This window comes from Thunnus albacares, chromosome 1 (assembly GCF_914725855.1).
Source record: "Thunnus albacares chromosome 1, fThuAlb1.1, whole genome shotgun sequence".
In the NCBI taxonomy this organism is placed as follows: domain Eukaryota; kingdom Metazoa; phylum Chordata; class Actinopteri; order Scombriformes; family Scombridae; genus Thunnus; species Thunnus albacares.
This window is the reverse complement of record NC_058106.1, coordinates 41,083,185-41,096,379: the sequence shown is the minus strand read 5'-3', so window position 1 is coordinate 41,096,379 and position 13,195 is coordinate 41,083,185. Positions and strand designations below refer to the sequence as shown.

The 13,195-nt window shown below is 40.7% G+C and overlaps 1 protein-coding gene across 5 annotated transcripts in view; it reads left to right on the top strand.

Moving 5' to 3' along the window:
• The window catches only part of vps13c (vacuolar protein sorting 13 homolog C), a 106,423-nt gene that overhangs the window by 56,990 nt on the left and 36,238 nt on the right, over positions 1 to 13,195 (top strand). For 4 of the 5 annotated variants that reach the window (XR_006404264.1, XM_044357364.1, XM_044357337.1 and 1 more), the window contains 16 exons: positions 490 to 569; positions 877 to 936; positions 1,517 to 1,673; positions 1,988 to 2,107; positions 2,248 to 2,351; positions 2,750 to 2,917; positions 3,360 to 3,664; positions 3,921 to 4,068; positions 7,672 to 7,810; positions 7,991 to 8,112; positions 8,315 to 8,481; positions 9,521 to 9,774; positions 11,446 to 11,672; positions 11,912 to 12,004; positions 12,127 to 12,360; positions 12,440 to 12,571. Coding sequence is in view for 4 of the 5 variants with exons in the window: in XM_044357364.1 (XP_044213299.1) it covers positions 490 to 569; positions 877 to 936; positions 1,517 to 1,673; positions 1,988 to 2,107; positions 2,248 to 2,351; positions 2,750 to 2,917; positions 3,360 to 3,664; positions 3,921 to 4,068; positions 7,672 to 7,810; positions 7,991 to 8,112; positions 8,315 to 8,481; positions 9,521 to 9,774; positions 11,446 to 11,672; positions 11,912 to 12,004; positions 12,127 to 12,360; positions 12,440 to 12,571 (2,510 nt within the window). In the remaining variant the exon portion in view is untranslated. The remainder of the gene's footprint in view (positions 1 to 489; positions 570 to 876; positions 937 to 1,516; positions 1,674 to 1,987; positions 2,108 to 2,247; positions 2,352 to 2,749; positions 2,918 to 3,359; positions 3,665 to 3,920; positions 4,069 to 7,671; positions 7,811 to 7,990; positions 8,113 to 8,314; positions 8,482 to 9,520; positions 9,775 to 11,445; positions 11,673 to 11,911; positions 12,005 to 12,126; positions 12,361 to 12,439; positions 12,572 to 13,195) is intronic. The other variant, XM_044357345.1, reaches the window with a different exon arrangement.

Sequence of the window (13,195 nt, the reverse complement as noted above, 5' to 3'; positions counted from 1 at the left end):
GATGCTTCCTACAGAGTTTTAGATGCTTCCTACAGAGTTTGTGATGGTTCCTACAGAGTTTAAGATGGTTCCTACAGAGTTTTAGATGGTTCCTACAGAGTTTTAGATGCTTCCTACAGAGTTTGTGATGGTTCCTACAGAGTTTAAGATGGTTCCTACAGAGTTTTAGATGCTTCCTACAAAGTTTGAGATGGTTCCTACAGAGTTTAAGATGGTTCCTACAGAGTTTGAGATGGTTCCTACAGAGTTTTAGACGCTTCCTACAGAGTTTAAGATGGTTCCTACAGAGTTTAAGATGGTTCCTACAGTTTGTGATGGTTCCTACAGAGTTTGAGTTTTTCCTCTAGTAGTTGGTGATTTCTTGCAGGCCTTTCCAAACTGAGGATGACTCATTGGCTCAGCTTCTACTTGGCCTGCCTGTAGAGGTTCATATCTCCACTCACAGAGTTTGTGATGGTGTCTACTCATAATGATTTCGTCTTGTTTCAGACTCGAGTGGAGAGCCACTGTGTCTCATCAGCTCTTCAGTGGAATCTGGAGCTGAGCTGCTCAAAGTACAATACTTCAAGGTGATGACATCACTAAATTACATTTTATCTGATTATCTGTTTAGGCTCCTAGGTATATAATCAATGATCCAGAAGCAGATAATAAAATGTCAAACAGAAGATCTGATCAATATTTTTAACTGTCTTCTGTAATTCTACAATCTTTTGGCTTTTTGATAGTTTTTCTTTGTATTCTGCTGTTTGATTCAAAGCATTTTAATGGATAAGTCCGCGCGAAATCCATGCAGTTGTTTTTAAATCTGCTCAGGGTCACATGACTCTGTGTCTGACCAAAATAACTTAAGAAGTGAAATGATTGCGTCCTCAGGCCGACCGCTCTGGACCAAACTTTTCCACCGTCTACAAGAACACTGAGCAGATGATCAATGTGAGTAATCAACATCAACAGCTTCCAGTTTATTGTAACACATACATACACAGTTCACACTTGCAGGTCATCAGTTCATGTGTTGTTACTGATGCTGCATCCTCACAACTTCTCTAATCATGCCTATTAAAGTCTGTGGTGTTAAAATATTATTTACTTTGGCTCCATCTGGTGGTCAGATGAACAGTGTCACTGTATCAGGCAGCAGTGCAGGAAGAGATTAATTAGGTAATGCTGTAATTTCACACTGTAATTTGGTACTAATTATAGAGAAAATAGGAATTCTCTTTAAAAAAGAGCTTAATTTAAACCCAAATAATTAATTATCATTTAACAATCAAAACTTTATTCTCTATATATGGTAAGTTTAATTAATTTGAAATATATGTACAAATTTAATTGTTATAATTTCATATTTTTGCTGGTTTAATGACTCTTTAAATTTCGTGCACCAACTGAACCCTGAAAACTGTATAATTGGTGTCAAACTAGAGTTAATTCCAGGAAATCATTCTGAATTTACAGGCCCGTAAGATGAAGCATTTAAGAATGTTACTGAACTCTCTCTGTCCGTCTCCAGGTGACTTTCACCTCTCTTGACCTCATGCTCCACACTGAGGCTCTACTGTCAGCCATCAACTTCCTGTCAGCAGCGCTTTTGTCTGGCAGCGTTTCGTCTCCGGAGAAAGAGATCAGACTTAAGACAGATGACAGCAAGACGTTGTCCACCAAATCCAGTCAGTACAACAGACACGTTCTGTCTGTCGGCTCAGAAACAAAGCATGTTAACAAACTGAAATATATGGTATCATTGCAGAATCTAACTTGAGGTCAAAGATTGTACCAATGAGGTTCTTGACACATTTCCAACAACACTATTGCTCAAGTTAATTCTGTGGAAATATACCTGTATATTAAAAAAATAACAATGACCATAAAATTAATCCCAGTTGCTCAAACAGCCGAGTGTCAGTGAAATAAAACTAAATTATAACATTCCCCTCAACACATTAACTAAACCTGAACTTGTCTTTAATGTGTTTCCTATCAGCTGCCCTTGTGTCACCTGCAGACAGTGAGGTCATTGACTTAAAGGTCATGATGACGCTGGGAGCCTTCAATGTCCTGGTGTGCGACCAGAGCTGCAACATGGCCGACATCAAGATCCAAGGTACCCAATAACAGCTGTTTTATCACAGAGACCTGGTACAGTGTCACCTACACCTGATGACATCATTCAGTCATAATTTCAAGGTTTCATATAGAAGTTGGTTGATATGAGTTATTGAGCTGATTTGATGTGTCCTTCAGGTATTAATGGCTCTTTGCTGATGCAAGGACCACAAACTCATTTATCAGCCCGTCTGAGAGATTTCATGGTTCTCAACATTGATCCCAAAAGCATCCACAAGAAGGTCAGTCAGTCAGCCGTCTTATGTGTTCATGTTGACTCTGATAGAGATCCACTGTAATAAAAAGTAACCTGCATTCTGACCCAGCTTTTACTTTTACCAGCTCGTTGGCTTGCCTTCATTATCCTTCATGGACAGATTTTCATTGTTGAATTTACTGCATGTTGATGTTCTGTTGATCTGCTGTGAACTGATGTTTTTTATTTATTTGTTCTGAAGCAGGTTTTACCAGGAGTCAGTGTCTGTGAAGGGTTAGGGGGGTCGGGGAGTTGGTGTTTTATGTATTTGATGTATTTGTTTTGTTTTGAAGCAGGTTTTAACAGTTCTGCTCAGTGTTGCGTTGTGAATCTTCACTGTGACGAGATCAGTGGTCATTAAATTCTGATGTTTCTGTCCTTCAGGCCATCTCCATCGTGGGCGACGAGGTATTCAGTTTCACCATGAGTCTGACTCCCAACGCCACCGAGGGCGCCGGCTACGCCGACACTTCCAAAACCGACGGCAGAGTGAAGCTGAATGTGGGCTGCATCCAGGTGGTCTACCTGCACAAGTTCGTCATGTCTCTGCTGGTGAGTTTCAGAGCTGAGAGTCCAACTTCAATTCTTCCTCCTTTATTATCACTGAATCAGGGTCAGTTCAGTTTTCTGTTCTGTTCTTTACTGTCAGAGTCAAGTAAGTTTGATTTTACTGTAGAAAAACATTCTGCTTTGCTTTTTAGTTTAGTTGTAGTTTGAGGTTCTAATAAAGGGTCCAGTTTGAGTTTATGTGATTATTACATTTAGAGCAGGTGTGTTTGGTTTGTAAGATTTTATTAAAACAAATTCTAAATTTATTTAAAGTTATTTACACGTTTAAATTATTTAAGTTTAAAAATAGACAAAATTTGATTTTTTAACTTTTTTGTAAAAAAAAAAAAAAAAAAAAAGTATACACACAGTGATAATAGTCTTAAATTGATATTTTGTTTTGTCAGTAAAGTAATTTTATATTTGTTTATTTCATTTCATTTAGAACTTCACCAACAACTTCCAGATGGCTAAAGGAGCTCTGAGCGCCGCGACGGCTCAGGCGGCAGAGAAGGCGGCGTCCAGCGTTCGGGACTTCGCTCAGAAGAGCTTCCGTCTGTCCATGGACATCAAACTGAAGGCGCCGCTCATCATCATCCCCCAGTCGTCCACCTCCCATGATGCCCTGATAATGGACCTGGGTCTGATCACGGTGGGAAACAGCTTCTCGCTGCTGCCTGTCGACGGATGCCCGCTGCCGGCCGTCATCGACAACATGGACGTCCAGCTGACGCAGCTCAAACTCTCCAGGTCAGTTGATCACGAAGACTCAAAGATTTGAAACAACAGAAAGACGACGACAGATGTTAAGAGGCTTCTTCTCTACATGTGACCAACAGTGACCTGTTTTATGAACATAGCATCACATCAAGACGAGTGAAGCAACTAACAGAACGTTGTTTCTTTGTATTCTTCATGTAACCAAAATTTATGTTAAGTTATGCTGTCTGGTCACAGTACAGACTGGCTCGTTGGATTTAAAGTCTGTTTTGCTGTTGTTCATCAGGACCTGTATGGACCCGGCATCGAGTCGGCCCAGCAACGAGCTCCTGGAACCGGTCAACCTGCACCTGAGCATCAACAGGAACCTGGCAGCGTCCTGGTACAGGAAGATGGCTGCCGTGGAGATCGATGGTGATCTAAAGCCCATGAAGGTATGTACTAGTGATATATGTACATCCGATTTAAAGACAGGATTATTTATTTCACAATAAAGCATCAACAAAGTGCTACATCAGAGAACAAAGCCTCCTTGTTTTCTAACGATGATTTGATTAAATAAGTGTCAGTTTATTGAGAATCTTATCTGATCAGTCAACTTGATCCAAAGTCGAGATTCAAAGGTCGCTTTCTCCAGCGACAGTCCTGCACTTTGGCTCCACAGCAGTTAACGCGACTCCAAAAAGTTTTACCGTTTTCTCTCAGCTAAAGTTACATCCAGCATCGGCACAGTAAAGCAAACAGATCAGCCGGTTAAATAATGTGTAATTGATCAGTAGGAGGTCTAACTTTTTCCCAGCCACGGTGAGAAGCAGCTCGGGGAGACGCGCCAGGTGGAGGTGGTGGCTGCATTAAATTAACAACATTTATTTTGTTGTTGTAGCCTATGTGCTCAGCTTGCTAAGTTTGTGAAGAGTTCATTCTGCTGACTAAAATAAGATCAATTCAAATTTGCTGTTGCCCAGGGCAACAGAGGGCACTGTTGTATAGAGAACAGCATCGTCTGCGTACAGATGAATTGTACTGTTTCTAACATTTTCTCCTAAGTCATTTATAAAATTTGTGAATGAAAGTGGTCCTAGAATGGAACCCTGTGGCACACCTTTGTTAAAACTCCTAAAGCTGGGCATATAGCCATCAGCCACAACAGCTTGACTTCTACAACTGAGATAATTTGCCGACCAATTACACAGTTTCTCATTAAATATAATAGATTCCAGGCGTTTCAAAAGAATGATTATCAACAGTATCAAAAGCCTTAGATAAATCAATAAAAATGGTGTCTTTATCTAATGTTCTAGCAACATCATTCAAGACATTTGATGCTGTCGTCACAGTACTCTGCCCTGCTATAAATCCTGATTGATATGACTTTAAAATGGATTGTTAAGATAAAAGTGTTCTCACCTGATCATTTACTGGTTTCCCAAACACGTCAGCTTGACATGATACTTAATAAATTGTTGGATAATTATGTAGCTCATTGGACTGATCCCCTTTATGTAATAGTAAGATGTCTTCCAAATGTCAGGGATGCTTCCACAGTCACATTAAAAATACAAGTTATTCAGCCCCAGTGGACTTTTTTGGATTAATAGACCAAAGAGCATTAAACACTTCAAGATTTGTAAAAGGCTTCAGTGAAAAGGTCTGAGTGCCTAATTTGTTTGCCCGGTAAGGTGCACTATAATCAGAGACAGAGGGAAGAAATCAAGCATTTTTAAATAAATAACCTGAAGAAATAAATGCATGAACCTTGAACTATTTCACTGGGTTAAGATGAAATAGGACTATGTGATAATGTTTTATCCATCTTCCCAAAAAAAATGCTGGGTTTCTTTTACTGTCAGATAGTGCAGAGACATAAAATGATGATTTAGCATTTGAAGAACAGTGAGACGTTGTTGACGAAAATATCAGAGGATGATTTAGTTGTTTGAACATCTCTTTCATGTAACATTTCAGCAATTTCAGAACAAAACCAAGAATTGTTCCTGTTTTTGCCCATCTAAGAATATACATGAATAAACTTAAATATAACCTGCAAACTCGTATTTACAACTTCATAATGATGCAGTGATGTGCAGTGCACACAGAGGCTGTATATGTAAATCATTCAAATCTACTGAAACAAATGTTAACAAGCTTGTTTTTTCATTATGTGTTGAAGATGAGTTAAAGAGAGTCCAGCCATTGAACAAACAGCTGGCAGTCTCTGGTTGAGAAAGTCTGCTAAATGTAAATACAGGAGACCTGGAATGAACTGCTTGCTGTATAAATTGCTGCATCTTTGACATCTAACTAGGTCTGTCAAACTACTCATTCACATTTCAAAACTAGTTCTGAATTTTCATAGCTGGATATCAAATCAAATAAAACATCCAACACACCTGCAGGTGCAGAGGGTGAGCAATAAGACCCAATAACTAGAAGCTTTCCAGTAGTATTAGTAGTAGTAGTTGTATTGTCTAGTAGTAGACAAACACTTACAGCCCATAGTTCAAAACATTTTGGCTTAGATACAGAGGTAACGACAGACAGATAAACAACTTTTCACAAAAATGGCAACGCCTCCCTCTTAGTAGGCCGATCACAAAACACTATAGACAAGTTAGTTTAGTATAAACACTCTAAAAACACTATAGACAAGTTAGTTTAGTATAAACACTCTAAAAACACTATAGACAAGTTAGTTTAGTATAAACACTCTAAAAACATTATAGACAAGTTAGTTTAGTATAAACACTCTAAAAACACTATAGACAAGTTAGTTTAGTATAAACACTCTAAAAACACTATAGACAAGTTAGTTTAGTATAAACACTCTAAAAACATTATAGACAAGTTAGTTTAGTATAAACACTCTAAAAACACTATAGACAAGTTAGTTTAGTATAAACACTCTAAAAACATTATAGACAAGTTAGTTTAGTATAAACACTCTAAAAACACTATAGACAAGTTAGTTTAGTATAAACACTCTAAAAACACTATAGTTGTCAAGACAAATATCAGCATCTTTGTTTGGCAACTTAGAAAACACAAAGATGTCAGGGTCACTTTGTTGTGCTCAGACTTCAGTATAGTCCATTGTGGATATAATATTATGCACATTCACATGAGCTATTCCCATGTCCTTGCGATGCAAGGAGTCTTTGATTTCTCCTCCTTCTGTGGCAACAGTCTGAATCATGATCATGATGGTTTTTAAAATCAACACTCCTGTCATTAGTCCAGTGACAGTCAGGCTGGCTATCACTCATTACTACTGGAATAATAAAACCGTGGAGAGTCTCATAAAAACGGGTCTTACTCAGGACTCATGGGCTGTAGGGAGAGCTAGTAGCATTAACAGGAGGCGGAGAGGTCACTGGGGGCAAACAGGAGTGATCAGTGAGCGATGAGTAGTCCAGAGCTGTTATGGAGCTCTCTCTCTCTCTCTCTCGACCAACCGGTCAAAGCAGATGGCGCCCACCAAGAGCCGGGGTCTGCTTGAGGTTTCTACCCGTTAAAGGGGAGTTTTTCCTTCCCGCTGTCGCCAAGTGCTGCTCATGGGGGAACTGTTGGGTCTCTGTAAATTAAAGAGTACAGTCTTGACCTGCTCTATGTGAAAAGTGCCTTGAGATGACTTCTGTTGTGATATGGTGCTATATAAATAAAAATTGATTGATTGATTGATTGAATTGATCCGGTCAACATGTAGACCATCAGTTTGTTCCGACAACAGTCTTCTTCTGTTGTGTTAAAGTGTAGCATCACTAGTCCTCAGTAATTTAGTTACATCATTTTGTGTCTGTAGTGAACTGAAAGCCAGAGTCTCTGTAGACATTCCCATTAGGATATAGGTTTGGACCAGTCTAGCAGTTTCTCCCTGTTTCCAGTTTGTTTGCTAAGGTTAATCATGTCCTGGACCTGTGTATGTACTGGACGTGCAGAGGAAACTGACATCCATCTGAACACAGGAAAGGGTTTACCGAAATGTTCCTTTAACCTCTCAGAGTGTGTAGAGGTCTCAGGAATAACTGCTGTGTCTGTAGGTGTCACTGAGCCAGGATGACCTGAAGATGCTGCTGAGGATCCTGATGGAGAACCTGGGAGAGGCCGGCAGCCTGGAGCCCAGCACCCCAAAACAAGAGAGCAACCTGCAGCTCCGAGTGTCCGGAGGCCCCCAGACAGGTCTGAACGGGGTTATTTACAGTATATATAAATACTCTGTATGTTGCTTTAGTTTCTCTTCTTCTGCTGATTAGAGGAATTTAGATTATTTTGTTTTCTTGATTCTTGATTCTTTTCTGTTTTTCGTTCCAGCAGACAGAAATATTTTTGTTGGTGTTGTTCTGTGTTTTGTGTGTTCAGATAATATTGGGAAGCCAAGTGTAACCAGTGATGAAGAGGAGGACGAAGCTCTGGAGACCCTGAAGTTTAACTTCAACATCGAGTCTCTTGGACTGGTTCTGTACAGAAACGACCCCAAACAGGTCGGTGACCACATGAACGAGTGCTGCTGATGTTTGGTTCACTTCAACTCTGATTCAAAGTCATGTGACTGAAATATTGTGTTGTGACTACAACTGATGGATAAACTTTACAAAAACAGAATGATCCTTTAAAGTTCTGTTGTCACTCAGGTTTGATTACAGAATTTTTAAAACAGATGGATCTTGTTGGTGTTTCCTGCAGCAGTCCGACCCCCAGCATCAGGAGAGCCTCCGTCTGGGCGAGTTGGCCCTCCACCTCCTGAAGACTTCAGGGAAGATCCTGACCAGCGGCCGGCTGGAGGTGAACACCGTCCTGACAGCCTGCACGCTGGACGACCTGAGGACCGGCATGGATCGGGTAACCTCACGGTGAGTCACATGACCTCAGGTGTCTGGAGTTTGGCCATGTTAGACATGCTGATCGTTTCAGGCTTCATCCATTCAACCAATGAAATTATATTTGATCATAATTTATTGTAGGTTTTTCAGGGAGGAAACGTCCAGACGACGGGTTAAACTTTTAACTTCCTTTGGTTGAACGTTAGTTTTGTTGCAGGTTAATTGTAAACACAAAATTACCAAAATATCAAAACTCTGTAAAATGTTATTAAATGCTTCAGAGGAATTAAAACACACAGAATACTTCCACTTTGACCTGAATTATTATACTATTTATATTTTGAATAATTTTAAAATAAAAACTACTCATTTCATTGAGTTAAAATTCTTTCTTTTTGTTGTTTTGTATGTTCTGTTTAAAATATTTCTGTTATTTGGTGATAAGCTGAATGTGTATTATACAAACATAATATACATTCACAGTACTTACAGAAAAGAAATAACATATAACTTACATCACAAACATAAACATAACTAAACAAATTACAACAGACAAACCACATCTATACACTGATACAAACATACATACATGTACATACATGTCAAGTACTACATGTAACTGTAATACAAAAACAAATCACTTCTACAGTCATTTCAATTAAATATGTTCTGCAGAAGGAACTAAATTAAAAAGATAATATTAAGTTACGATATTATAGAATAATCACAGCTCTGTGGATCTATTTATTTATTTATGTCTGAGCTTTTTGCTCTGTTTCATAATGACCTTTTCCTGTAAATAGTAATGTTTGAGAGATAATATGAACGAGCTCAAATCCAGCTTTTTTGGAGCATCATATATGTAAAGTTTGCCAGCAGTATTCAATAACAGCTTCTGATCATCTTGACACCCACAAATAATAATGCGAGGATAGAAGTAAAAGTTTGTTCAGATCACCAGTTTGCCACCCGCTGCCTGTTATCAATCACTGTACTGATCAGTGAACCTGTTGTGTGAACTCACAGCTGATGTGCTCTGCGGTGTTGTTATGCTCTCTTGTGTGTTCAGGATGGTTGGCCGGCGAGATGAGCAGAGTTCAGAGGTGATGATCGATGTGACGTACCGGCAGAGCGGCGAGGAGAGGGAGGTGGTGGCTGTGCTGCAGAAACTCTACCTGTGTGCCAGCGTGGAGTTCCTGATGGCCGTCGCAGATTTCTTCCTCCAGGCTTTGCCGCAGACTCAGACTGTGACTGCCGCTTCAGCGCCAAGTGACAGGCTGCCGCTGAGACTCACAACCGACCCACGAAGTGACACCAAGACCGGTGAGACCGAGACTCAGACCATATAACTAACCCAGATGGAGGCAGGGTCCACCTTCATCTAACAATAAGAACATTAAACTAAGCAGACAACACAGAACTGATTTAAGAACAGTAAATAAGCATCAATTAACACTGCGGTGTATTAAAAACTGAGCCAGTCTAGAACTGTAGAGAAAACCCGACCCACATTTCTGACCTTTAACCTTTATAAAAACATCATTAATCTAATGAATTCAAGAATTCAAGAATCTTGACTTGTTTGTCAAATTTTAAAGCTGGATCGAAGATGACACCAAGATTTCTGGCTTTTGCATGAAGGTTTTGGGCCAGGAGTGCTGAGTGATTAGCTAAACCCCCAGTGGGGTTGGAGGGACCAAATAAGACCATGTCTATCTTACTAGCATTTAATTGAAGATGGATTTTTGCCATCCAGTACTTCACATGCTGGAGGCAGTCAAGGTGGGACCTAACTGTTACTGATGGGAGGTTTAGCTGAGTGTCATCTGCATCGCAATGGAAGGAGATATTTTGTGTTTGGAAGATTAGATTAAATCCTGCACATTAATCCTGTCTGTCTTGTAAACTCAATGAAAACTCTACTGCTGCTCCCACTTGAGTTCCTGAACTCCGGTCTTCCTGAGTTCTTCCTTCATATATTGTCTTTATTGATCATACTCAGTATAATCTATGTTCGCATGCATAATAGTCTGCTCAGCCAGCTGGAAAACAATATGTTCATATATCAGTATTCACATGGGCAATATGGACATCTGCTGCGTGCAGTAGTTACGCCGAGCCACGACTTCATTACACAGCACAGCGAAGTAAAATAAGTAGTTCACCTGTTGGAGGTGTGCTGGTTGTCTGCAGCTCTTCATCAAACATCATCATCACTGTGGCTGTTTCTGCTTGTACTCTTCCTCCCTGCGTTGTTTCTAACTGATCCGCTGAACAAAGAGCTCCACATAGGAACACATTTTTACTTCCTGTACATTCTTCAGTCTCCCATAAGTTAGTCATTTAAAAGCTTTTAATTTGAAGCAATGACGATAAAGTTACACGACTCTGACATGTAAAGCCGGCCAATCAGAACAGAGTGGGCTCATCGGGAGGCGGTTCTTAAAGAGACAGGAGCTAAAACGGAGTGTAAGAGAAACTGTGGATACTGAGGGGCTGCATAAAGGGTCAGTATAAGATATATAAGGAGCTTTTTTTAACTGTGAATCTACTCTAGTTAAGTCCAAAAATAAAAATTTAGAGCTGAAATGAGCATAATAGGTCCTCTATAAGAAAAAGCCACACGATAGAAGTGAGTAAATTTTGATTATTACTGATCAAGACTTCCAACAATTGATTTGAAACAGTTTTCTGTAGGATGTTTGATATGAAGGGAAGCTTAGACATTGGTCTATTGTTGCTATACTCAGAGGGATCAGAACCAGGTTTTTTGAGAAGTGGCTGGACAACAGCAGTCTTGAATACATCCGGAAAACAAAGAACTGTTGATGATTGAAAGCAGGCGTGGTATAGAGGGGGAGAATAAAAGAAAGACATTTTTAAGTCCGTGTGCCCGGCAGAACTGAGTCCAAATCTTAAGGGAGTGTCCTAATAACAAATAATAGCAAACTAGTAAAAGATAACATACATTTCAAACTTTGTCTTGTCTCTCAGCCTTCATGGTGAGGACTCGTCTCCGTGCGGTGGTGGTGGACCCGGAGGTGGTGTTTGTGGCCAGCCTGATGAAAGCCGACGCCCCCGCCCTGGTGGTGTCCTTCCAGTGTGACTTCACACTGCAGGCCGAGGACGACTGCACCCAGAACATGAGGGCCAACCTGCGGGAGCTGAAAGTCCTGGCATGCCCCTTCATCCGCAACAAGCAGGACACGGCGGTCACCACCGTAAGATCACACATAAAACGAGAAATGAATATCAAAACATAGAAATAACAACTAAACCAAACTTTCTGAAGAAATGTTCTACATGTATTTTATTTATACTCACACATGTTATAGGACGTCCACAATAATGTTCTACTATATGTTTTGTTATTATATATTGTCAACATATCTTCAGCTGACACAGTTCTGAGCAGGTGGCGATATGAAACTGCTGCTGCTCTTTGACTCCTGTCCAACAGGTGTTGAGGCCTTGCTCAGTTGTCTTGGAAACCAAAACCCACCCCAACCAACCACTGAGGGGCTCTGTGATGGTAGAGGAAGTCATTGTTAAGGTGCTTTAATAGTTTAACCCAACTATTCATAAAAAATATTCATAGATCAACAAACAAATAACATGTTACAATGATTATAGGTTTTTCCCAGTGTCAGTGAACTCATCAGCGTGTCTCTGCAGATCTCTCCCTTCATCCTCAACACACTGATGACAATAACGGCTGCCATGACAACGAAACAGCGGGACGAGCAGAGCCAGGAGTCGAAGCTGGATGTCAGTGACCTCTGGTCCGTCATGAACGTCTACACCGGTAACTACTGGTTCCTGGGAGTGGACCAAGCCACCGAGGTCACCGAGAGCTTCAGAGACCAAGACGGACGCAATGAGGGAGAAAGCTTCGCCGCTGAGATCAAGGTATAGAAGGCTTTTATTTTGAAACTTTAGATTGATCAGATGAATTGTTTCCTGTTGACAAGGTGTTGTTCTCTATCAGGTGGTCCAGGTGACACTGGAGTCCGGTTTGGGTCATCGGACAGTCCCGCTGCTGCTGGCCGAGTCCTCCTTTGACGGATCGGCCAAAAACTGGTCGTCTCTGCTGCAGCTGAGAGCCGATATGACGCTGGAGGTGTGAACCACAACCAGACTCACCAAAACCTGACACACCTGAACCCGTTCACACCTGAGCCTGTTCACACCTGAACCAGACACACCTGAACCAGTTCACACCTAAACCTGTTCACACCTGAACACACCTGAACCCATTCACAACTGAACCTGTTCACCTTAACCCGTTCACACCTGAACCAGTTCACACCTGAACCTGTTCACACCTGAACCTGTTCACACCTGAACCAGACACACCTGAACCCGTTCACACCTGAACCCGTTCACACCTAAACCCGCTCACACCTGAACCAGACACACCTGAACCCGTTCACACCTGAACCAGGGGCGTTGGCTGGAATTTTGCACATTTCATACAGAAAGCAACACATTGTGCTTCATAAGGACAAGAGCAATATAATTATAGAGACATGAAAACAAGCACATATATCATCATACTTAAAGCAAACATTCGCTTGTATACATGGACGCAATTAAAACACAACAGTGCACAGTGAACTCAGCAGTCATATCTCTCTGTTTTGCATCTTCAGGTTAGGCTAACCCTTTGTTGCTAACTTTGGAGCTAACCTCCTTCACTTTTCCAGCACTTGGGGAACAACAGACGTGACTTTTTAGCATTTAT